Genomic DNA, 24,444 nt, shown 5'->3' with positions numbered 1-24,444 from the left:
ATGTCTCTTAATACCAGCATATAAACAACAGCAGCATGTCATAAATTACAATAACCTTGGGATTGTGTTAATAATATGCCACTGTTCAGATATATCAAATCATAAATTAGTTAACCAATAAAACAGGACAGTGATTTATAATATACTTTTTGTGTTTATGTATATTTGCAGAAACAAAAAACAGAACTGTTTATTACCAGCGATGTCATTTTTCATAATTTCACAAACTAAATGAAAACTCTCCAATCACCAAATTCGACACCAATATTGCAGATTATAGTGCTATAAACATGCTGTGAAACAATATTAAACTCTGGTAGCAGCTTCAGATGTAACACATTTGAAATGCTATAAAACCATATATTTAATAAGAGACAGAAATCAGTCTACAGTAATGCATAAAGGGAAATGTAGTGGACCAGTAAATCACAGGAGTGCTGTATTTATACTACAGGTCAGGAGTCGGATGGCAGTCCCACGATCACCTGCACCACCAGCTTCTGCTCCTCAGCCTCATTGTAGGAATCTCTGCAAGAAACAAGAGATCCATACAAGTGTAAAGAGACTGTTTGAGACACAGGGATAACAGATAGTTTCACTACTCACAGAAGCACAACAAGTGTAGATGTCAACAAAGGTGGTGGGGTGGACCAAAACAAAAGGGGCCATTTAGCAGAGGACAGTGGAGCATGCTGGGTAATTAAAGGGAGGGTAGATGGGGGGGGGGGGGGCATTATGAGGTTAGATTTCTTGGACAACACCACACATTGTCTGCAGTAGACAAAGCCATTGTTGTAAGACGGTACAGGCCTGTAGGATTGTGGGCATGGGGGGGGGGGGGGGGGGGTGGGAGGTACGAATATCTGGTTATCTTGAGAAACTGTATTTTGTCGTTATTTAAAAGGTCATCACACAAATACCCTACTGTTAAAAAATAAACACATCTCTCGTCAAAATAATAGTTTTTCCAATTGTTACATAAAGTATAACTGTGGCATAAAACACAAAGATTTCCTGCTGTTAAGGTGAATATCATACCATCAGCCTTTCTCCAGTCATGCTGGCACTGATTAATACTGAATACGGTCTCACGTTTGAGTCCTGGGTGAAACGATGGGACAATAAAGTACACATTCACACCCATTGCATCATATTGCAATCATATTCATATTCGTACACCGATGGGACAGCCTTCGGGGTTAAGTGTCTTGCCCAAGGACACAGCGATATGAACCGCCCATCTTCCGATTGGAAGATCTCAGATCCACGGCCGCCAGTCATCCAATGGTTGTCGGGCAACACAATGATCAAGTGGCGTCGAAAGAGAACACCACCTAAATTAAGAATAGTCCAATTAATCAAACTCAAGAAGGGCCCAACCCAGTAGAAATTTCAATAACACGGTTTCATTTTTTTGTATTGGTCCCAATACCCTCTTTCATTATATATTAAAATATATGCTGTAGCAAACCAGGGTGAAAAGCTGAGCAGACACAGAACAGGAGGCGGATCCCCCAAGCAGGTTGGGGGAGGTGATGGAGGGAGTCTACTATCCAGTGCAGGTGCTGCAGCCACTAGGCACGTGGGTAACCCTAACCCTCATATTCAGAGGTACAGATGTACCAAAGAAGTGCTTCACCAGGCCACTTCATGCAACATGCTGCAGAGAATGCTGACCATAATGTGTGGATGTGGGATGCTTTAACATTTGAAATATGGACAGAAGTCTGGGGACCTCAAGGTTTCAATCTGTGAGCTGATATGCATCATGGATCTCGTGGTAAAACATGTTACTTAGACCAACTTGTGCAGAAAATTCAATGACAAATGTTGATAGACTTTGTTTGTATTTTTAGAAAGTTATTGCCCTTAAAGTGCAAATATATATTTAACACAGATCATATCTAATAGTTTTATATTAAAGAATGCCCCAGAAAACCAATGTAAACATAAAGTATTACCAATTATTTACCTTCATCCATTAAGTATATAATGGTATTCTTTAAATATGTTACTTGATGTTGTCAGCGATCACATACAACCTTGAATGATTACCTTTGCAATTGTCCCCGGGATAAACATCTGTCTTTGTGGCCAAAAGACACGTCAAGTGTTCTGTCTCTGAAAATATACATAAAGCAATCATTTCTGCTTCCAACATGTCAAACATCACCCAATTACACAATGTAATTAAATGAAACAAAGTTTTCACCTAAATAACTAATTAAAAGAAATAATGTTTCTGAATAACTTCAAACAGAAGTAGCCTAGTTAATAGCCAAGCACAGATGAATCACAGTTACTATTGGTAGAATAACATGGTGGATTTTTTTAATTTTGGAAGAGACATTTCTGATCAGAACCATTCAGTGATATAAAAGGTCCCTGTAAGGAGCAGGTAATAAGGTCCTTATAAGATGTGTAATAACATTGCGTATAAAGATGATATAATTGTTAATAGCATCATAAACACATGTTAAATTATAAGACTATTATAAGCACTTATAAGAAGCTTGTTGACTGTTTATAGACATTAATAAAAGCCTTGTAATAGCATCACAAACATTTGAGTTGACCTTTTATGTCATTGTTAAACCTTTACTCAGCCTTTTTGTTGCTTCATTGAGATTACTACATACTTAATCATCCATTTATTAGCAGTTAACTCTGCACTTAAGAGTCAACTATATTCATGGCTACCGGATCTAGGGCAAAAACAATGCCTTGTTACAGTTAATAAAGCCTTTATTATGCAATTAACAGTTAACTACGCTTTCTGCAGCAAGAACAATGCCTTTTCAAGGTTAGTAATAATAAATACTATAAACTTGATTATAGACTTATTACCAACCATTCAAGTACTTCATGCTTCAGTGGAAATAAACAAGTGCAAGAAACTCCCCTCATTACATGCTGGCGTGCATCTGTCGGTATCAGCCATCATTCTGAATTCCCACAATAAATAAACGATAGAGTTACTGGGTTTGGGGTTCTTCCCCAAGTTAATGTTATGGTCTTTGACTTAAACTATGCCATTTCACATCATTTGACCGTTAGAATTACTATAGTGTTCAAACAAAAGTCAAGGTACCCCAAAGAGTAAATCTAGATCTGAGAGTACCGGTGAGGAGCAGGTTCCGTCTTTAGGCTTTCAAATATAATTTCTTTATGGTTTTACACAAGTATACTAGTCAACAAACAGGCTTTCTGTGACACAAATTAGCAGAGCGGACGTTCAGTCAGGAAGACTCTTCATGCCCTCATTCGTTCACACTCTCACTCAGTCTCACTCTCTTCAATCAGCTGGCCATGAGTCACTCTTTCAAGTCAGAATTTGAAACAACCTCGCTGGGCCAATCATATTGTTTCTGACAAACTTTAAAACCGTTGCTTTCTCTGCTTCTGTGTCAGTTGTCATTTCAGGTGTGAAATCCATGCAGTTGTAAGTGAACAGGGAGCACAGAAGGAGGCTGAGCAGACAGCCCTGTGGTGCGCCAGTGATGAGGTGTGGCTGCTGGGGCCTGCCGGTCAGGAAGACTTCACTTCCAAATCAGCTGTCGCTCTAGCGCCGTGTGTTGGAATCACAGCTTCTTCAGATTTTTCTTGGTGTCAACAAATGAAAACACCAAAACCATCAATGGATTGGTGTTACTAACAAGTACTGTGTCTATCCAAAGCCTGATATATCGTATTCCTCTGAGCCATAGAGCTCCACTGTTGACTAAAGTAGATTAAAAACAGTCCCCATCAAACGCACTTCTCTTTGCTTAAAGCTACAGCGCCTGGCTCTCATCGTCACAGAGCCTTTTAAAAAATGAAACGATACATTACTATAAGATTTACATCTTCAATAGGAACCAATGGACAGGAGGAGTAAGCTTTAAAAAGACTGACAAACTCATTTCTAGTTTGGTCTTGTTGTTTAATACAGTAATGGCGTTGCCCTCGAAGACAACAGGAGTCTTACTAGCAGCAACATTGGCTGCTAGTCACCGTCATAACCATTGGTCATTTTGATGAGAAGTTGTCACCAAAGCTTAGTTGGGTTGATCACTTTTTATTCAGAAAAATGACCAGACTCCAGGAAAGGATGTTAAAGTTAAGTAATCTGACACTAATCATATTAATGATGATACTTAACTGCATTTTTTTTTATTGTTTTCATACTCTTACAAATATGGTGTTATTGCATTTTATGAATTTGTCCCAACAATAACTCATGGTGAAGCTTTATCTTACAGTTCAGTGTAAAGGAACACGGAGTTGTAACTGTACATTCATAGGAAGGTTCCTGAAAAGGATGATGTCATTCTGTACAAATCATAAGAGAAATGGAGACCGTGTTCAACTTATTATTCAATTAATTTACTCCTCTCATATGCTACGTGATCTAGAGACTCTTTTAGTCATTTCACAGCAAGCAAGTGAAACGAGTCTACAGGCAAGCATTGGATTCTAACACAGAATAAAGTGTTGAATAACGACTCAATAGTTACTTGGGTACAAATGCAGCGGCCGTTTCAAGGAAATTCTGATGGAAAACTGAACATAAACTGAACAAAGCGCACTAAACTCACAGATGTCTCAGAACTTCAACCCCCCTGTAATTACTACCAAATTGTTCTTTACAGGAAACGTCCGAGAAACTAACGTGTTAAGTAACACATTGCCCAAATCAAAGCAAAACCTGTTGCTGCTCTTCTGACCGAATTGGGATATTTTAGTTGCTTTACCTGCACCGCAAACGCTGCCAAGCCAGCCAACGTGGCCAGCAGGGCCATGCGCCGCAGCCTGCACACGTTGACCCGCTTGAGCAGGAAGAACCGCGCCCAGCCCAGCTTTTTGGCTGTGTGGGGCGGGTAGCGCATGCTGTTTACTCCCTCCATCTTCAGCTGCTTGATCAGACAGCTGCGCAGGTGGCTGAGCTGGTCAAAGCTGTGCTGACCGTGGTAACAACCCATCCCACTGTTACCTGAGCGAGAGACGGCAGAACAAGTCAGCTATACGTGTGCGTCAGCTTTGTTCTTCCAAATCAACAGGAGGCTGAACAGCTGCAGGTCGGTTGAACCGGTACACACTCACCAACTCCTCCAAAGGGCAGCGCACTGACAGTGAAGTGTACCAGGCAGTCATTGGCCAGCAGAGCTCCACTGGACGTCTCTGCTATTACCCGTTTGATCAGCTGTTCATTAGATACAAACAGTCCATCAGACAGAGCACTGTGGGTACGATCTTATCAACACATTACAATTATAAATACACAGACAACTCATTTTTAAAAATACTAACTTGAATAAAGTTTTGCGTTTACCTTGTTGTCATGGGAGAAGATGTATATAACCAGAGGTTTCTCTCTCTCGTTAATAAACTGGATGGCCTCGTCTACACCGCTAACAGTGATGATGGGCAGCAGTGGCCCGAAGATCTCCTCCCTCATCACTTTGGATTCCCCCGTCACATCCTTCAACACAGTGGGGGCTGCCAGGAGAGAGGCAGAAGAGGCTTACTCCAAGAGTACGGGCACTGCTTTATGTACAGTGGACAAACAAGATGGTGTAGTGTTATGGTTGCCAGTTGTACCATGACAAGAAATAAAATGTTAGCCTATTCTGTTATGGACTATAAAGTAACCAACATTTCACATATGGATGAGAGGGAGTTTGGAATATCTTAAATGTCATTAGTTTACCGTCTTGCAAATCTGTGCATGGTTATTTTGACCTGAGCCTGCACCCATCAGTTCAGCTAATGAGGTGCAACAACATACCCAACACCTTTTCAACTACCAAAACAGACGAGACAAAGACAAGAAGACAAACTAGAACTGGATTGAATGTCTCTACCTTACATGCAATCATCCACTTGTGCAACAAAGAAGACTTCTATGAAATAGCTCCTGAAATGGTGCAAATAGGCTTGTTGTTCGCACAGTGTCTAGTAGTTTGATCATACAGGTTTTAGATCATACAGTAAAGCTACAGAGAGCAGGAACATTTGCCATTATACAACAAACAAAACTGGGTAACAATTGGAATGGCTTTCACTGTTATGAATCCAAGATGACCACACCTGCTATAGTCCATGAAGAAACAAGATGACCACACCTGCTATAGTCCATGAAGAAACAAGATGACCACACCTGCTATAGTCCATGAAGACACAAGATGACCACACTTGCTATAGTCCATGAAGAAACAAGATGACCACACCTGCTATAGTCCATGAAGACACAAGATGACCACACCTGCTATAGTCCATGAAGAAACAAGATGACCACACCTGCTATAGTCCATGAAGACACAAGATGACCACACCTGCTATAGTCCATGAAGACACAAGATGACCACACCTGCTATAGTCCATGAAGAAACAAGATGACCACACCTGCTATAGTCCATGAAGACACAAGATGACCACACCTGCTATAGTCCATGAAGAAACAAGATGACCACACTTGCTATAGTCCATGAAGAAACAAGATGACCACACTTGCTATAGTCCATGAAGAAACAAGATGACCACACCTGCTATAGTCCATGAAGAAACAAGATGACCACACCTGCTATAGTCCATGAAGAAACAAGATGACCACACCTGCTATAGTCCATGAAGAAACAAGATGACCACACCTGCTATAGTCCATGAAGAAACAAGATGACCACACTTGCTATAGTCCATGAAGACACAAGATGACCACACCTGCTATAGTCCATGAAGACACAAGATGACCACACCTGCTATAGTCCATGAAGAAACAAGATGACCACACTTGCTATAGTCCATGAAGAAACAAGATGACCACACTTGCTATAGTCCATGAAGACACAAGATGACCACACCTGCTATAGTCCATGAAGAAACAAGATGACCACACCTGCTATAGTCCATGAAGAAACAAGATGACCACACTTGCTATAGTCCATGAAGACACAAGATGACCACACCTGCTATAGTCCATGAAGAAACAAGATGACCACACCTGCTATAGTCCATGAAGAAACAAGATGACCACACCTGCTATAGTCCATGAAGAAACAAGATGACCACACCTGCTATAGTCCATGAAGAAACAAGATGACCACACCTGCTATAGTCCATGAAGAAACAAGATGACCACACCTGCTATAGTCCATGAAGAAACAAGATGACCACACCTGCTATAGTCCATGAAGAAACAAGATGACCACACCTGCTATAGTCCATGAAGAAACAAGATGACCACACCTGCTATAGTCCATGAAGAAACAAGATGACCACACTTGCTATAGTCCATGAAGACACAAGATGACCACACCTGCTATAGTCCATGAAGAAACAAGATGACCACACCTGCTATAGTCCATGAAGAAACAAGATGACCACACTTGCTATAGTCCATGAAGAAACAAGATGACCACACCTGCTATAGTCCATGAAGAAACAAGATGACCACACCTGCTATAGTCCATGAAGAAACAAGATGACCACACTTGCTATAGTCCATGAAGACACAAGATGACCACACCTGCTATAGTCCATGAAGAAACAAGATGACCACACTTGCTATAGTCCATGAAGAAACAAGATGACCACACCTGCTATAGTCCATGAAGAAACAAGATGACCACACCTGCTATAGTCCATGAAGAAACAAGATGACCACACTTGCTATAGTCCATGAAGAAACAAGATGACCACACCTGCTATAGTCCATGAAGAAACAAGATGACCACACCTGCTATAGTCCATGAAGAAACAAGATGACCACACCTGCTATAGTCCATGAAGAAACAAGATGACCACACCTGCTATAGTCCATGAAGAAACAAGATGACCACACCTGCTATAGTCCATGAAGAAACAAGATGACCACACCTGCTATAGTCCATGAAGAAACAAGATGACCACACCTGCTATAGTCCATGAAGAAACAAGATGACCACACCTGCTATAGTCCATGAAGAAACAAGATGACCACACTTGCTATAGTCCATGAAGACACAAGATGACCACACCTGCTATAGTCCATGAAGAAACAAGATGACCACACCTGCTATAGTCCATGAAGACACAAGATGACCACACCTGCTATAGTCCATGAAGAAACAAGATGACCACACCTGCTATAGTCCATGAAGAAACAAGATGACCACACTTGCTATAGTCCATGAAGAAACAAGATGACCACACTTGCTATAGTCCATGAAGACACAAGATGACCACACCTGCTATAGTCCATGAAGAAACAAGATGACCACACCTGCTATAGTCCATGAAGAAACAAGATGACCACACTTGCTATAGTCCATGAAGACACAAGATGACCACACCTGCTATAGTCCATGAAGAAACAAGATGACCACACCTGCTATAGTCCATGAAGAAACAAGATGACCACACCTGCTATAGTCCATGAAGAAACAAGATGACCACACCTGCTATAGTCCATGAAGAAACAAGATGACCACACCTGCTATAGTCCATGAAGAAACAAGATGACCACACTTGCTAGTCCATGAAGACACAAGATGACCACACCTGCTATAGTCCATGAAGAAACAAGATGACCACACCTGCTATAGTCCATGAAGAAACAAGATGACCACACTTGCTATAGTCCATGAAGACACAAGATGACCACACCTGCTATAGTCCATGAAGAAACAAGATGACCACACCTGCTATAGTCCATGAAGAAACAAGATGACCACACCTGCTATAGTCCATGAAGAAACAAGATGACCACACCTGCTATAGTCCATGAAGAAACAAGATGACCACACTTGCTATAGTCCATGAAGACACAAGATGACCACACCTGCTATAGTCCATGAAGAAACAAGATGACCACACCTGCTATAGTCCATGAAGAAACAAGATGACCACACCTGCTATAGTCCATGAAGAAACAAGATGACCACACCTGCTATAGTCCATGAAGACACAAGATGACCACACCTGCTATAGTCCATGAAGACACAAGATGACCACACTTGCTATAGTCCATGAAGAAACAAGATGACCACACCTGCTATAGTCCATGAAGAAACAAGATGACCACACCTGCTATAGTCCATGAAGAAACAAGATGACCACACTTGCTATAGTCCATGAAGACACAAGATGACCACACCTGCTATAGTCCATGAAGACACAAGATGACCACACCTGCTATAGTCCATGAAGACACAAGATGACCACACCTGCTATAGTCCATGAAGAAACAAGCTACACACTCTTCAGAGACATCTATCTGGAAAAACTTTCCCAGTGAGCCCACGAGCCTTTTGGGCCGACACAATGGCCTCTTTTAAAATAAAATCAACCAACCAAAGGACCTTCACCCAGGAAACCGCTATTTGTGTCTCGTGTGAAACAAAGTCAATGTAATCGTCCCTTAGTTTTGTTACGCAACGTCTGTACTTTACTAATGCAAGTTACTTAACAGATGGACCTGGAAATTTCATTTGAAAAGACACTTTGCATTTAACAAGAGGAAACTGACCGAAGTCCAAAGCTAACGCTAGAGGTCCCTAGAGCGTCGCTAGAGCGTCATGTTTACAGCTTAGGGCCACTGACCAAGTGCCACTATTTCACGAGTTGGGAGTGAGAACCTGTTGGTTTACAATTGGGTAGGAAAACTCATTAAATATTCAATAATAAAGATTAATATATGCTGGAACAATGTGGAAAGCCCTCTTCGTCACAGTGTAGACTTCTACTCTTATTGTGGCCAGTAATGATTCTATAGTTTGAGTAATCATTTTAATGGAAAATTAACTGCTTTAAGACGACATTCGCACCCAGTCATGGCCACCCATAAGGACTAAGTCCTGATCACCACACACGCACCAAAGACACAGTCTTGCCCGAGGACACATTGGCAAGGACTGGGGGAGCCGAGGCTCAAACCAACGACCTTCTGATTAGACTCCACCTCTGAGCCACAGCTGCCCTAAGTAGTCTGGGGCACTATGTCATTGAGCAAAGCCACTTCTTAAGTGTTAATCAACACCATGTGCATGCCAGTAAGGCCTAGCATCAATAAACCATGGGCTAATCAGCCGGACTCTTGAACTAACCACCTCCACAATCAATTCAGTTTACAGAACTTTAGCTGCTTGCCCAACACACAGGACAAATGATTTTTAGCAACCAATTGGTCAAAGCATGTACCTATGTAGCACTGGGACTCATCACCGGTTCCACCAACAGCCACTGTGCTCCCCTCCATCAGAGCCATGAGCCTCTTAAAGTGCCGCTGGTTTATAATGCGTCCGTAGTCCTCAAACGTTTCTGGATTATCTGTGTAAAACTCCTGCATTGTGTCAAATAGAAGATGGATTATGTTCAGATTACTTACAACAGGGTCACACACACATCTTTACCAATACACAGCCATGACTTTCAGACACATTGTCATCACCAGTCTCTGTGTACACATGGAAAAGAAGTATAAAAACGCATGTCAGAATTTAGCACAGTATACCTTAACTAAGATCAATGACCAGCTATGGCTGTCGAGGACTACGACCTGAAAAAGATGGCTTGTGTCATAACATAACCTGTAGGCAGGGCTAGACTGTTTCTGCCCACAGGCCATTGTGGCTGGTCATTTTCCAAAGTTACTAGCCACTCAGCATTTTCACCAACCACAATGTATTATTTGATTCAAGTTGACTGGTGTGCTAGATATAAAACCCTTTTAAATGTAAAAACCCAAAGCAAGACTGAATCAAATGTATAACTCCACAGTCATCATATATTTGGCAGTGCTGTGGTAGTGTGTGAAAATCTCATTTTGTATGAAAACACGCAACTGATGAAGAGAATGGCATAAAGGGTAGCTTCTTATTGCATAAGTGGAGTGTAGAGGATTCACTGAAAAGATAAAAACTACTGAAAAAAGCAAGGAGGCAGCTGCTGGGCCTCAGAGGCGGGCCCACCACGGGGCGAGGACACCCTGTGCAGCTGGGAGGGTGACCTCCCTGCAGTGTGCCCAGCCAAGCAGCCACAGCTCCGGCATTGGAAAAAGACCACTCCTCCAGCAGAGACTGCCGTTAAGTTAACTGGACTTCTCAAGGACCGGGATTCTTCTGCACACATGCTGCACACATGCTGGTTACTAGGGAGAATCCGCATGTACGCATAAATCCTCCACCCACCCGGATGAACTGTTTTCTTCAATTAAGAGGAAATGTAAGTGTTGTGTCTTGAAGTGTAAATAAATGCTTCAGCGCGAGTCACGGCTTCGTCACACAGCTGAGATGGAGCCGTGCAGACAGCTGGCTGTACAGATTAGAATGAGAGCGAATCTGTAGACCTGCGAGTAAAAAACCCTTCCCACAGCCTCCGGTTTAGACACACACTGGTCGGACTGGAATGACTGGAGTAATGTAGGCGGGCCAATGGCCCCTTGCCCCCTACTTCCAGCACCTAAAGAGAACCGCAGTCAATGAGCTACTGTGTGCCCGCTGCGGTCCCCAGCACCCACCCAGTCGATCACATGAGCTCTTTGAGATATGCGAAGAGCACACAGACAGAAATGTCTTGCTTTATAGCTCGATGATGTGTCAGATTCCCTTCTGATAAGAACTGACACGTGACAAACCTAATCTTAGACCAACCTTGATGCACTTCTTGATCTCTTCTATTACTTTGCTCTGGATGGAGGCTTCACACAGGATGAAGTCTGGAGCAATGCATGTCTGGCCACAGTTGACAAACTTTCCCCAAGTGATGCGTCTGTATTGGGAGAAACAATAATGAAAGAGCATCAAACCTGGAAGACACTCTTACATTGCCATAGCTCCCCAACTGCTGTGTGTTGAGCTGTTTTTTTAAGTCGCAATGGAGCTCACGTAATGGCAGCGTTTTTGTGACACATTCTACAGTTCAGACTGACCGACATGCGATTCTGATGTCACAGTCCTTGTCGATGTAGCAGGGGCTCTTCCCTCCCAGCTCCAGGGTCACTGGGGTGAGGTGGCGAGCCGCAGCCTCCATCACCAGTTTACCCACGGTGCTGCTTCCTGTGTAGAAGACGTGGTCAAACCTTTGCTTCAGCAGCTCCTGGGTCTCTGACACGCCACCTGTTACCACCGGGTACAGATCCTGGGTGGACAATATGCAGTCATTAAACCCCATATAGCTAAAGAGATGACTCATGTTGAACAAAGCAGGAGGCTCACTTTGTCGAGATACTGAGGCAGAAGTTCCTCCATGACCTTGGCGGAGTGGGAGCTGACCTCGGATGGCTTTATTACTGCAGCGTTGCCTAAAAGATGAAAGAGACAACATGAGCGATCATAATCGTTACGCAAAGCCCATTTCCACCTGCCGTTACTCGTGGGATCATTTGTGTCACTTCTCACCAGCCATGGCTGAAATAACCACTGTGGCTGCTTCGTAAATGCTCATAACAGGGAAAGTGCCTCCCCTGGAACTCCTCTTCCCCTCTTCATATCCTCTCCCTTTGGTGTGTCTGGACTACTTGCACCCATAGATTCCTGTAATAAGCTCCTAGGAAGTGTTTGAAGGAACTCTTAACGAATACAAAGAGATTTTTCCATCAAAATCATGCAATGTATTTTCTACCTTAGGACGCTTTAACACCATCATCATTATTAGGACCCGCTCACGCTACAAACCCTGAAGGAGCAGTGTGTGAGATTTAGTGGCATCTAGTTGTGAGGTTGCAGATTGCCACCAACTGAATAACTCTCTGCCCATCCCTCTGTTTCCAAGTGTGTCAGAGAACTACAGTGGCCTTCAGGTAGGGAGGAGTACCTTTGGGATTTTATTACTACAAGGAGTAACTTAACAATATCTCGATTTGCTTTCATTAATAATTTTTAAAACATATATGCACAGAATTGCAATGCATCAAGAGTCTACACATGTAGCTACAACATCTACGCTATGCACACTTAATAAGACCAGTACCCCTATTTGCAAATACATATGGGTGTGTATGGGTATGTTTAGTACCAGCAGCGATAGCTCCAACCAGCGGCTGGAGGGTGACGGCCCACGGGTAGTTCCAGGCCCCGATGATGAGCACCACTCCCAGAGGCTCCGGCTGCACATAGACCTCATCAGATATGGTGAGGAGGCTCTTCTCTACGGGCCGAGGAGCCGCCCACTCTGCCAGCTTCTCCATAGACAGATTGATCTCTCCCTCCAGTCCCAGCGTCTCAAACAGCTCAGTCCCACGTGCACTCTGAAAGCGTAAGGAGGGACTAAATGTAGTGCTTCGAAAGCAGGTCTCCATCAACTTTCCCCCCCACGAGTGGAAAACTGAGGCTGGAGCACAGCTGAGACCTGCTGTCTGAGTCCTGTTAAGTTACTGCCGATGATAAACCCAACATTTCCTGACTTGCTGCTTCAAAATAAAACAGGGGACTTTCATTGTGAAGAATTTATAGGAAAATATGTTTATCGCTCAATTAGCGGTTGTTAGTGGCTAATCTTCAATTAAGCAAGTCTACTAATATGGCAGAGAGGAAGAGTAAGCAGCATGAAATAAGGGAGACTTTAATTGTGAAGAATTTATGGAAAATAAAATGTGTATCCACCATTTCACAGCCACTCCTCTGACTATCCAATCAGCCAGGTTGCTTTGAAGTGTCAATTGTGGACACGTGGACTCGGCTGAGTTACAATCTGGCGCATCTGATCACAACAACCGCATTTAAAGGACAAGGTTAACCTCAAGTCTTATTATCATCATCTGTGGGATCTCTTGAGTACAGAAGAAACAAGTTGTAACATCTTATTTTCTCGATTTTCTGTATGCACAAAACAAATTAAACCGGGACGGCACACTTTGTTGTCCAAAGACATTATTCACATACGTGGTTTTAACGTCAGTGGCCCTCATTCAGTAACATGTGTGGAAATGTTCTTACTTTGAGCACAAAATAAGTTCAAATGGAAAATCACCATAAAATTCCTGACATGCGCAAATCGACAATCAGCATACTGCCAAACCCAGATTTCTCGATATAAAGTAAATATTTTTGCAAAAAAGTGTATCAAGGATAAAGCTGTGAAGTTGACGTAAATGACAGAATAGTCCCTACATTAAAAATGCAAAAAAACAAAACTACTGCAGAAAATGACAACTGCGAGGCAGTAAATGCCGTGTCACCTGAGAGACTGTCTTTGGCTCAGTTAAAAAAAGAAATGGTTTAAATTTAAAGTGTATTCGGGGGAAAAAAAAAAAAAAAAAGAAAAAAAAAATTTAAAAATAAATAAATAAATAAATAAATAAAACAAAAACAAAAAACAAAGAGGATAACAAACCAGAAGACAAATAAGGACCATCTGATCTGTCGGCCAGAGATGAGACTTGCTGCAATCATTGGACAAACATCCATAAGTGGGAGGAATGAGGGTGAAAGTGAGGACATCCAGCAAGGCCTTTCATCCATTGGTAAGATATTTCATAACTGTGTGAGGGTTGTACCGAGGAGTTTAAAGCTTTGTTCACAACGCAGACATTCCAATTCTAAATAAACATTTCAATGCTGCTCAGCTTCTATTATGCTTTTTTTTTGCCCGGTGTCCGATAAAGATCAGGCAACAGGAATATTATTATGCGATTTGTAGAATTAGATTTCAATGGTGGCTTTGTCGTTTCTGACTCGTGTGATCCAAATGCTACAATACCTCCAGAGCGTTAAGTCTAAAAGTATTGAAAAAATAGATTTTATCATTTCTAAAATACACATTTCTTTATCCGACTAAATGTTCTGATTCAATCCATTTTTGTTGGCATTAGGCCAGTCAGAAACAACATTTTCACTGCGCTCAAAAAGCTGTCCTGCTTGCCGGCAAGCTGCTGTATGCATGTACTGTGCAGTCTGACAGCAATTTTGATCCTATTTTATCTCAATTATAATACATTTTGTTCCAAATTTGTAGACGTTGGTTCAAATCCAGGATGCTACAGGTACATGACTGTACTCATAAGAATAATATTTTTAAAAAGGCAGGGTTGCTAATCTTGAAATTCTTATTACATCCCGACAGCGTTCAATGAATCAAATGATCCGACAAGACGGCTGCGGCTCAGAGGTAAAGCGGGTCAATCCATGGCTCCTACATGCGTCCTTGGGCAACAGACTTAACCCCACACTGCTCCTGGAGGCTGTGCCTAAGTGAATGTGGTATGAATGTTAGATAGTCCTGATGGACAGGTGGCATCTTGCATGGTAGCCCCTGCCATCAGGGTGTGAATGAATGTGAATGGGTGAATGATGACATGTAGTGTTAAAGCACTTTGACTGGTTGGAAGACTAGAAAAGAGAAATACAAGTACAGTCCATTTACCAAGACATGCATCTGTGGCTCTAGCAGCACTGTAATAAACCCGTCCAATCATTTCATTCAGTCCAGTGTAGTGATTGTTACGGGCTACCTATCTGTCTGTCTTCCTGCGCATATTCGTCCTGTGAACTCATTGCTTGTCACCAGAGTCTTCCACAAACTGCTAGCTTGATAGCTGTGAGTACTACCAATAGCCATGTTCGTTGTTTACGTTCATTATGAAATTCATAATAATAACTTTAGGAGAGTGGAACTAGAGGAGGCTGCCAGTGTTGGCGACATTCTTTCTAAGTTTAGCAACTTTTGGAGCTAGTGCTGCTAGATACTTTCATTGGAAAACAGCTGGCAACACTGGGCTGGGGTTTTCGGTTGGATGATTTTTTTTTAAATCTAGCATTCTCTTTCTAGTTTCGCAAGATAATCAACCCTGCCTTTCAGATAAAACTGAAAGATACAGAGATAGTTTTAGTTTTTTTTAACTCTAACTCTACCATTTTGTTTAACTGAGCTTGAAATTGACCGAATATACACCTGCCTGTGGAGCTTGTGCTTCTTTAAAAGTGTGCATTACTCTTTAAGCCGAGAGCAGCATGGTAGTATCTAATCACATAAGTGTAAATTACAACAGAAGCTAAATAGATGAGCAACTTGAACAACAATTTGCTGTGTTCAGTGTTCTTAGCTGCAAACTTGCGTTTGTTTTAATCAAATCGTTAAACGAGTTTGACTTGTTTCAAAATAATATAGGCAGTGAATGTTGGAACAATGTTGGTAAATGCATTCTGCTATATATTACAATCCTGCCCACTTCTCTGGCCCTGGGTTTTTTAGGGCTTGCTGGTGTAATGGTACTATTTTATCGACATGCAAAGCGGAGTGATCAGGTGTGTGTGATGTTCGACGTGGGCGTGTACAGTCCGCACTTGGAGTTGTATGAATCCAGTCAGTCAACAGTCTTTGTGTTATGCTAATGTTGAGCTAATAAAGTTAGCCAAAGATACTACGGTCTCCTAAACTGATTTAACACTACAGCTGGAACCCCGTCCAGTTTGAAATATCCCACCTTGCCGAGGTCCCGTTTGACAGCATCTGCAATCTCCCCCCGTCTCTCTGAGATGAAGCGGAGCAGGTTCTTCAGCTGGTGGATTCTGTACTCCAGAGGCTTGGTTTTTCCCGTATTGAAGGACTTCCTGGCCCGATGTACAACCAGCTGTTCTCGAGACATCTTAAATAAAAAATGGTCACACTTACAGCCAACGTCAGCCATTGAATTCCCTTGACGCAAACAATGACGTTCTGGTTGATTTAACAGAATTATACCAAGAAGTTGGCTGATTGCTAACTAGCGCTACAGCTGTAGCTAGTTAGTTAACAGCTAATTAGCTGTAGTTAGTTAGCTGTAGCTAAGTTAATTAACGCTACAGCTGTAGCTAACACTGCGGTCAAGTCAGCAGACACTCAGATCAATGAGTGTCTACAGCAGACACTTACATTTTAGTGCACCTATATGCTAAAATTTAGTGATGTTACGAGATGTGCCGACGCTTCGAAGCGTGTGTCGAGTAATGGAGGGGGCGTTTCCTTGAAGCGCGTATCGAGGCGTGCTTCATGTAGGGGAGGAGCCAAAAATGATGACGTCCGAAGCCTCGCTGCCCGGCGGTACCACGTGACTGCTTCGGGAAGTGGTTCAGAGTTTGCCGGGAGGTTCGACAGCTATATAAACCACTCAGGCTCCATTCAAAATGTGGGTTGTTCGTGGAGAGTTGCGGTCAGTTGAGAGTTTGGATAGTTTGGAGAGAGAGAGATAGTTTGGATAGCGTTTATATAGTTTGGAGAGTTTAGAGAGAGAGAGATAGTTTGGAGAGTTAGGAGAGTGAGGAGAGAAGGATAGGTGATGGAGCCAGCTAGGAAGAGGAGGATTTCCCCTGTGTGGGAACACTTTGATTTGATAACTCCTAATAAGGTAAGCTAAAGCTAACTCTATTTCAGACACATTAGGTTTGCTTATCAAGAACTGTATTTTTCACAGTTTCTTCTTTTATTCAAAGGTGAGGTGTTTATTGTGCTCCAAGGAGCTGGGGTACAATAACAACACCTCATCCATGCTAAGGCATTACCTTATGCATGAGAATAAGGAGGAAACTGGAGCTTCAGCCAGCCATTGTAAGTGATTACAATATTACAAATGCACCATCACAATTTTTCCCTGTTCACTTTTGTGTATTGTGCAAATTAAGACAGGTAACAGACACTGTATTTATTCTCTTTTAACCAGCCACCAGAAAACAAGAGCTGGATGAAGCCCTCGTCTCCATGATAGTGACGGACACACAGCCCTTCAGTCTTGTGGATGATGTTGGATTCAGGGCATATGTGTTTGCGTTTTTGTGCACGCCAGCATCTTCTGTACCCTGTGAAAGGGTGTTTTCAAAGGCCGGAGAGGTCGTGTCAAAAAAAAGGAATCGTTTAAAACCAAACACTGTTGAGAAACTGTTATTTTTGAATAAAAATGAATAAAATGTCCCGTGTCCTGTACATCACTGTCCAAGTTCCACAAGCATATTCAGTCCCCTCTTCCTAGTTCCACAAGCACTTTCACTGTCCTCTGCCTGCTTAAGCCCATGCCATTTTCCTAAAGTGGCATAATAACATTATTACACAACCTGCCATAACATGATACTACCATTTTGGGAAAATGTACACACACAGAACACATTAAAAAAATATTTTATTATGCACATATGTCATAATTTATGTACAGAAATTATTTGGTCATACATTTTTGTAATTCATAGTCATTCCCAACAGCCATAACAGACACAACAATTCAATGCATCACATTATGTGGTTCAGATACAGCTGCCTGTGATTATACACTTGGCCAGTAGGTGGTATCGTGTGCACATGAAGCATCGAGTAATGAACCCTTTCTCGAACCAATTGGCTAAAGTGTTACGAGGCCTCATGAGGCTTCATCTCGCCATCACTACTAAAATTCACGGTAAACGCAACCAAACGGCACAGATCGAGAGCGAGCGAAGGACTTTGCAAAGTTTCGGAAAGATTTACGTGAGACGACTTCCGGTTTTATACAGACAAACATCCGGTTTTCAGAATAAGATGCCAACAAAGTATACACATTGCATAATGGCAATGAGATTAAATGAATTATATTCACATTAAGTATAAAACATGCTACCTGCATCTCGTGAGTTAAAGGGAAAATACACCTAAATTGTGCGTAAAGGGTCTTTATTCTTTGATTTGAGGGTTGCTGGAAGTTAATTATACCTGACTCACAGTCAATTATGATATTTTACGAAGCAAAAACTCTGAACTGAATTCGTATCTTCAAATGGCAAATTTTTAAATGTTGAAGGTGCTATAAAAATGTTTTTCTCAATAATTCCACACAATGACTGATATGCATGTGTTGAGGACATTGTTGACTCCGCCCATACTGAAAATTTGACATTTTTACTGTCCTAATTAGGAGATATTTCAAAGTAAATGTCATACATTTGAATCGAGAAAATATCTAATAAATGAATATTTGAAGTGTAATAAAAAGTATTTTCTCAATAAGTTCAGACAATGACTGATATACATGTGTTGAGGACATCGTTGACTCCACCCATACTGGGAATTTGACATTTTTACTTTACCAATTAAGAGATATTTCATAGTAAAAGTCATACATTTGAACTGAGAAAACGTCTAATAACTGAATATTTGAGGTGCTATAAAAACAATTTTCTCAATAAGCCCAGACTATTACTGATATGTATGTGTTGAGGACATCGTTGACTCCATCCATACTGAAAATTAGACTTTTTTACTGTACCAATTAAGAGATATTTCAAAGTAAATGTCATACATTTGTACCAAGAAACGGGTACATTTCTGAATATATGAGGTGCTATAAAATCTTTTTTCTCAATAATTCCAAACAATGATTGATGCATTTGTCTTCAAGACATCGTTGACTCCTCCCATATTGAAAATGAAACATTTTTACTGTACACATTAAGAGATATTTCAGAGTAAAAGTCCTATATTTGAACGTTCAAAAAGCTAATTGCGGAATATTTGAGGTGATATGGAAATACTTTTCTCAATAATTCCACACAATGACTGATGCATATAAGTTGAGGAAATCTCTGACTACACATATACAGAAAATTAAACATTTTTACTATGGTAATTAAGAGATTTTTTAAAGTGAAAAGAGGACTTTGGACCACTGAGCAACAGTCCAGTCCTTTTTCTCCTTAGCCCAGGTAACTTAGCTCAGGAAACTTAGCCCAGATAAGACACTTCTTATGTCTCTGGTTCAGGAGTGGCTTGACACAAGGAATGCGACAGTTGTAGCCCATGTCCTGGATACATCTGTGTGTGGTGGCTCTTGAAGCACTGACTCCAGCTGCAGTTCACTCCTTGTGATTCTCACCCAAATTCCTGAATGTCCTAAACCCCAGAGAGAATCTATGGGGTATTGTCAAGAGGAAGATGAGAGACATCAGACCCAACAATGCAGATGAGCTGAATGCCCCTATCAAAGCAACCTGGGCTTCCATAACACCTCAGCAAGGCCACAGTCTCATCGCCTCCATGCCACGCTGCATTGATGCAGTAATTCATGCAAAAGGAGCCCCGAGCAAGTATTGAGTGCATACTGTATACGGACATACTTTTCAGTCGGCCAACATTTCTGTTTTAAAAATCCTTTTTTGTAATATTCTAATTTTATGAGATATGGAATTTTGGGTTTTTATTAGCTGTAAGCCATAATCATCTAAATTAAATGCAATTAGTGCTTGGAATATATCACCCTGTGTGTAATGAATCTATATCATGAGTTTTACTTTTTGAATTGAATTACTGAAATAAATGAACTTTTCGATGATATTCTAATTCATTGAGATGCACCTGTATACATCAATCATTGTTTGGAATTATTGAGGAAATACTTTTTATAACACTTCAAATATTCAGTTATTGGATATTTCTTGGAACAAATGTAGGACATTTACTTTAAAAAATCTCTTAATTACCACAGTAAAAATGTTAAATTTTCTGTATATGTGTAGTCAGAGATTTCCTCAACTTATATATTATGTGGAATTATTGAGAAAAGTAGTTCTATATCACCTCAACTATTCCGAAATTAGCTTTTAAGTTTTTTTTTAATCGGATTTTTAAGTCCGATTGGTCTTTAGAAATGTTTTCTTTATTAATAAGTTTGAATAAGCGTCCACACAATTGGAAATACATTTTTCTCTGAATTAGTTTGCAGGAGATAATTGTTGTTTTGAGTCATTCATTTCATTCTTTTCATACATTTATATATTATTTCCTATTTAGTCATTTGTTTACTTATTAATTCATTTATCAAAATAAGAAATAATAGTATTACAAAGTGCTCTTTTGTGCTCTTTGATTTACAGTTAACATTAGTGCTGTATGTTTTTTGTGAGTGAAGGTCTGGGTGCCGTGGTGTATAATGTTATTGATCGCCAGTGGTTTTCCTGTTGAACATTGAAGTAGTACTGTATCATGAACCAGATACAACGGCTTGTGTTGCTTTAACTGGCGCCACACCACCAGCATCACCAGCAGATGCGGCGGCTACCTGTGACCGTAACTGTAAGTTGGTCCACTGACTGACACCACCGTTTGTTCCCCTCTAGCATGTCAACAGAAGGCTGGTGTAGCTATTAACAGAAAGAGGAATGGGTGGTACAATGGTATGTATGTATATATATTTATACATACATTTACAAAAATATAATAAAGCCTTGGTTGGTAAGTGGATGAACCAGGTCAAGAGTGTCAGATACAAGCTCGTAAGACAAACACCCGCCACGAGGAAGGGATCATTTTATTGGTCAACACAACATCGTTAGTACAATTTGATTATATTTTAATCATTATATAATATAGTATAATCATCACATGAAGTTTTTCAGTTCAGATCGTTTCGTCTGACCGTTCAGTCTCTGAGAAATCGACACAGACCCAAGCCCAAAGAATAAAACACAGCAAGACATTGTAATGTTTTCTCTTTTTAATAACAAAGACTGTATTTGTGTTCCATAAAGAACAAAGACAGACACCCCTTGGTGAGGGACACAAGTATTACGTTGACATTTCTCTTTTAAAAATCGGTGCTTGGAGAGTTGCATTATCATGGTTGTGACTTCAAAATGCATTCAGATCAAGCTGGAGGAGCGTAAAACAACAGGGCACATACATTCAAGATTCTAGAGGTTCTACAGGGTAAAATGCTGACTCGGTACCCATGCTTCATCCAAAACAGTCCATCTTCAGTTACAGCCCATGAATAAAAAAAAAAGAATAAAAAAAATAAGTACAGAGCAAAGGTTCAGGCGGGTTTCCATCAGCTTTATTTGTCCCTCTTCACTCAGTGTGCAGTAAAAGGCTTTGTGTGGTTCAGAGTGCTCATGACAAGGACGAGGGAAACTGTAACCCAGATATGTCTCAGAAAAAGAACAGTACATCAGAGGACCAGGCCCAGGGACCTCTGGGTGCCTGTGACTGCATTTATAAACATTTGTACACAGAAAAGAATGTATTCACACCTGTACAAAGGAGTAGGCCTCTGTCTACTTCCACAAGAAGAAGGCACCTCCTTTTTCATAAATAACTGTATACTACTGGCCTTAATGCACACCTGGCAAGTGCACGTGTGTTTATAGACACTCACACATACAAACAGAACATACACCGTTGGGAGCACAGCAGATGACTTGAGCGGAGGCAGAGAGACAGGGTGGATGCTAGGCAGTGCAGATTGTGACAAATGGAGTATCAAGACATTTTGGGAGATGAGTTTGAAATCTAAAGAGATCACGCTCATTTCCAAAAATGTCATAAGACCCACAAAACAAACGTGTCTTGATCTCAACAGTCCTGGTAGAAAGAGTTCTCTGTAAAGTTTTGGAGCTGCCGCAAGTTATGTTTTATTCTTTGGCACACCCCTGTTGTGCCAAAATAGGTTTCTTATCAAACCCTTGGCAGACATGAATACAATGTATCAAATTCATCGATGTACATATACAGATTTGTGCTCTTAGACTGACAGGCAGGCCATCTGATGGCATCATGGACACCCCCAAAACTCAAGCTGTGACCCCACACACACACACACACACACACACACACACACACACACACACACACACACACACACACACACACACACACACACACACACACACACACACACACACACACACACACACACACACACACACACACACACACACACACACACACACACACACACACACACACACACACACACACACACACACACACACACACACACACACACACACACACACACACACCAAAAAGAGAGGACTGGAATCATCACATACAAATATATACAAGTTTGCAAACATCAAGTTTTGTTAAAAAAATAATTAGCTACATATACTGACAGCACATAAAAAATGTAGTATTTTAGTCAAATGAAACTTATTAACCATTCAGTTTCACAATTCACTCCATCTGGGTTTAAGGTGGCTGCTGATTGGTTGTTCAGCACTGCAGTGGTGACAGAAGGGCCTGCCACCTTTCTCCTCCATGTCCGGACCTACCGACCTTGAGACAAATGGGAGCAGAGTGAGCCACTGTCACTTAAATGTACCTGAACCCCTCCTCACTATGAGCAACATAATCAGCACATCCCCATGGGTTTGTTACACTCCTACAAAACTGCGGAACAATGGAAACAATGTGACAAGCGTCTCTTAGCAAGTGCAAAATTATTATCAAGTTAACTAAAGCCAATCAAAGCTCCCCAGCTCTGTGTGTTTTATGCAATTTATCAAAACATATTTTTCATAAATTATGTTGGTTTCATGTTTGTGAGCAATTGCATCTGACATCATGTCAATGGTAAATGACAAGGAAGCCTTAAAATGCCTGCACTCAAATTGTAGCCCATTTTTTCATATGCCAGACACAACTGTTGTATCTGCAATTAAAGGGATATTCCTCCAATTTAACATTACACATGCGTGATAAATCAAAATTAGATAATAGAAAAGTCTAATTTGAAGTAGCACAGGCCGATAAATATCCTTACTTTAAATCAGTGGCATGCCCCTTTAAATATATCAAATCATAATCAGCGAAAAAGAGACGTGGTTCTGTCAAAAAACAAGTTGATCTCGACAGAAGAGGTCCCACAAAGTTGGGCTGTAGCCAATTACCGGTACACTTCGCCCTGGTTGCTCTGCCTTATGGGAAATGTATGCATCCTGTACTCGCTCATCATGCACACGGAGCAGGTACGTTTTGAAGGTGGGAGCAGGAGTGATTAGAAAACCCTTCCCCCTGCCTTCACAGTTACACTTCTCTTCCTCTCAATCCACAATAAAGTGCTTGAGCTAACACAAGAAAAAATAAAAATAAAAAGTTCCTTTGCTCACATGGCTGACTAGTTTCTGTAACAAGAGTTTGTGTTTCTGATTGGCAGTAAGCCCTTTGCTAATTTCTTCCAATTCCTTCGACTCCAATACTTGAGGTTTTCAAGATAGGCAGGAGACTTAAACACCCAAGTTCTTCTGAACCAATAAATAAGAACAATGACAAATTAAACACAGAGTAAATAACCACTGATATCACATAGTAAGCAGGATCATCGTCTTCTCATAATCCCGTCCATCCTCTTTTTCTTCTGGTAAAAAACAAATGATATCTTGAAAGACGGATATTCGTTTTTTTTATACATGTTGATCAGATGGTTTTCCACCAACATAGCGTCTGAAGAAAACTGCACTTGAAAGTGCACATCTGGTTTCAGCCTTTGTTTTTTTTCTTGATCCGTTGTCATCTTTGGTTGTAAATGTGTGCATCAGTCGCTTGTCACAGTTCAGTCCGTGATGCAGCCAGTATGACGATAAATACAGATTCAAATGAAAAGTGCTTGAACTGCTACAGGAAGGAGCGGAGGCTTTGTGAAGATGGTCGTCGATAGGCTCAGGACTTGGTCCCTCTGTGTGTATGTGTGTTTGTGTGAGGGGGGCAGCTACTCATAGAGTGTGACAGTGCAGTAGCAGAGGGCTGAGATCCTGCGGTCCACGCTGGCTTTGTCTGCAG

The 24,444-nt window shown here is 41.2% G+C and overlaps 2 protein-coding genes across 5 annotated transcripts in view; both read right to left on the bottom strand.

Annotated features, from left to right (window-relative positions):
* Window positions 1–150: 150 nt before the first annotated feature.
* Window positions 151–16,901, bottom strand: aldh3a2a (aldehyde dehydrogenase 3 family, member A2a). Of its 3 annotated transcripts, XM_079272019.1 has the most exons (11): window positions 16,376–16,862; window positions 12,970–13,201; window positions 12,171–12,256; window positions 11,885–12,093; window positions 11,607–11,724; window positions 10,156–10,297; window positions 5,312–5,478; window positions 5,083–5,182; window positions 4,734–4,972; window positions 2,056–2,121; window positions 151–528 (listed from the first exon to the last, which is right to left on the bottom strand). In XM_079272019.1, the coding sequence occupies exons 1-10, from the start codon at window positions 16,577–16,579 to the stop codon at window positions 2,107–2,109; spliced, it is 1,512 nt and encodes a 503-aa protein (XP_079128145.1). In that variant the 5' UTR covers window positions 16,580–16,862; the 3' UTR covers window positions 151–528; window positions 2,056–2,106. The 3 variants fall into 3 exon arrangements, with proteins under 3 accessions (XP_079128145.1, XP_079128144.1, XP_079128143.1); XM_079272018.1 differs by lacking the exons at window positions 151–528; window positions 2,056–2,121 and having other exon boundaries at window positions 3,994–4,972; window positions 16,376–16,537; window positions 16,804–16,901; XM_079272017.1 differs by lacking the exons at window positions 151–528; window positions 2,056–2,121 and having other exon boundaries at window positions 3,994–4,972.
* A 5,683-nt stretch (window positions 16,902–22,584) lies between these two features.
* Window positions 22,585–24,444, bottom strand: part of ulk2 (unc-51 like autophagy activating kinase 2) — a 57,929-nt gene continuing 56,069 nt past the window's right edge. For both annotated transcript variants that reach the window (XM_079272014.1, XM_079272015.1), the window contains one exon: window positions 22,585–24,438. In XM_079272014.1, coding sequence (XP_079128140.1) covers window positions 24,374–24,438 — 65 coding nt within the window. In that variant the 3' untranslated portion in view covers window positions 22,585–24,373. The remainder of the gene's footprint in view (window positions 24,439–24,444) is intronic.

Source organism: Melanostigma gelatinosum (genome assembly GCF_949748355.1).
Source record: "Melanostigma gelatinosum genome assembly, chromosome: 7".
Lineage (NCBI taxonomy): Eukaryota > Metazoa > Chordata > Actinopteri > Perciformes > Zoarcidae > Melanostigma > Melanostigma gelatinosum.
This window is presented reverse-complemented; position numbering and strand designations above follow the sequence as displayed.

Bases quoted from the DNA above. Each gene is read 5' to 3' on its own strand.
- aldh3a2a (XM_079272017.1), bottom strand. From the start codon at position 16,579: ATGGCTGACGTTGGCTGTAAGTGTGACCATTTTTTATTTAAGATGTCT. The intron at 11,725-11,884 runs GTCAGTCTGAAC...CTCCCAATACAG, and splicing joins GACATCAGAATCGCATGTCG to ACGCATCACTTGGGGAAAGT. The intron at 4,973-5,082 runs GTGAGTGTGTAC...TCTCTCGCTCAG, and splicing joins GCTGCCCTTTGGAGGAGTTG to GTAACAGTGGGATGGGTTGT.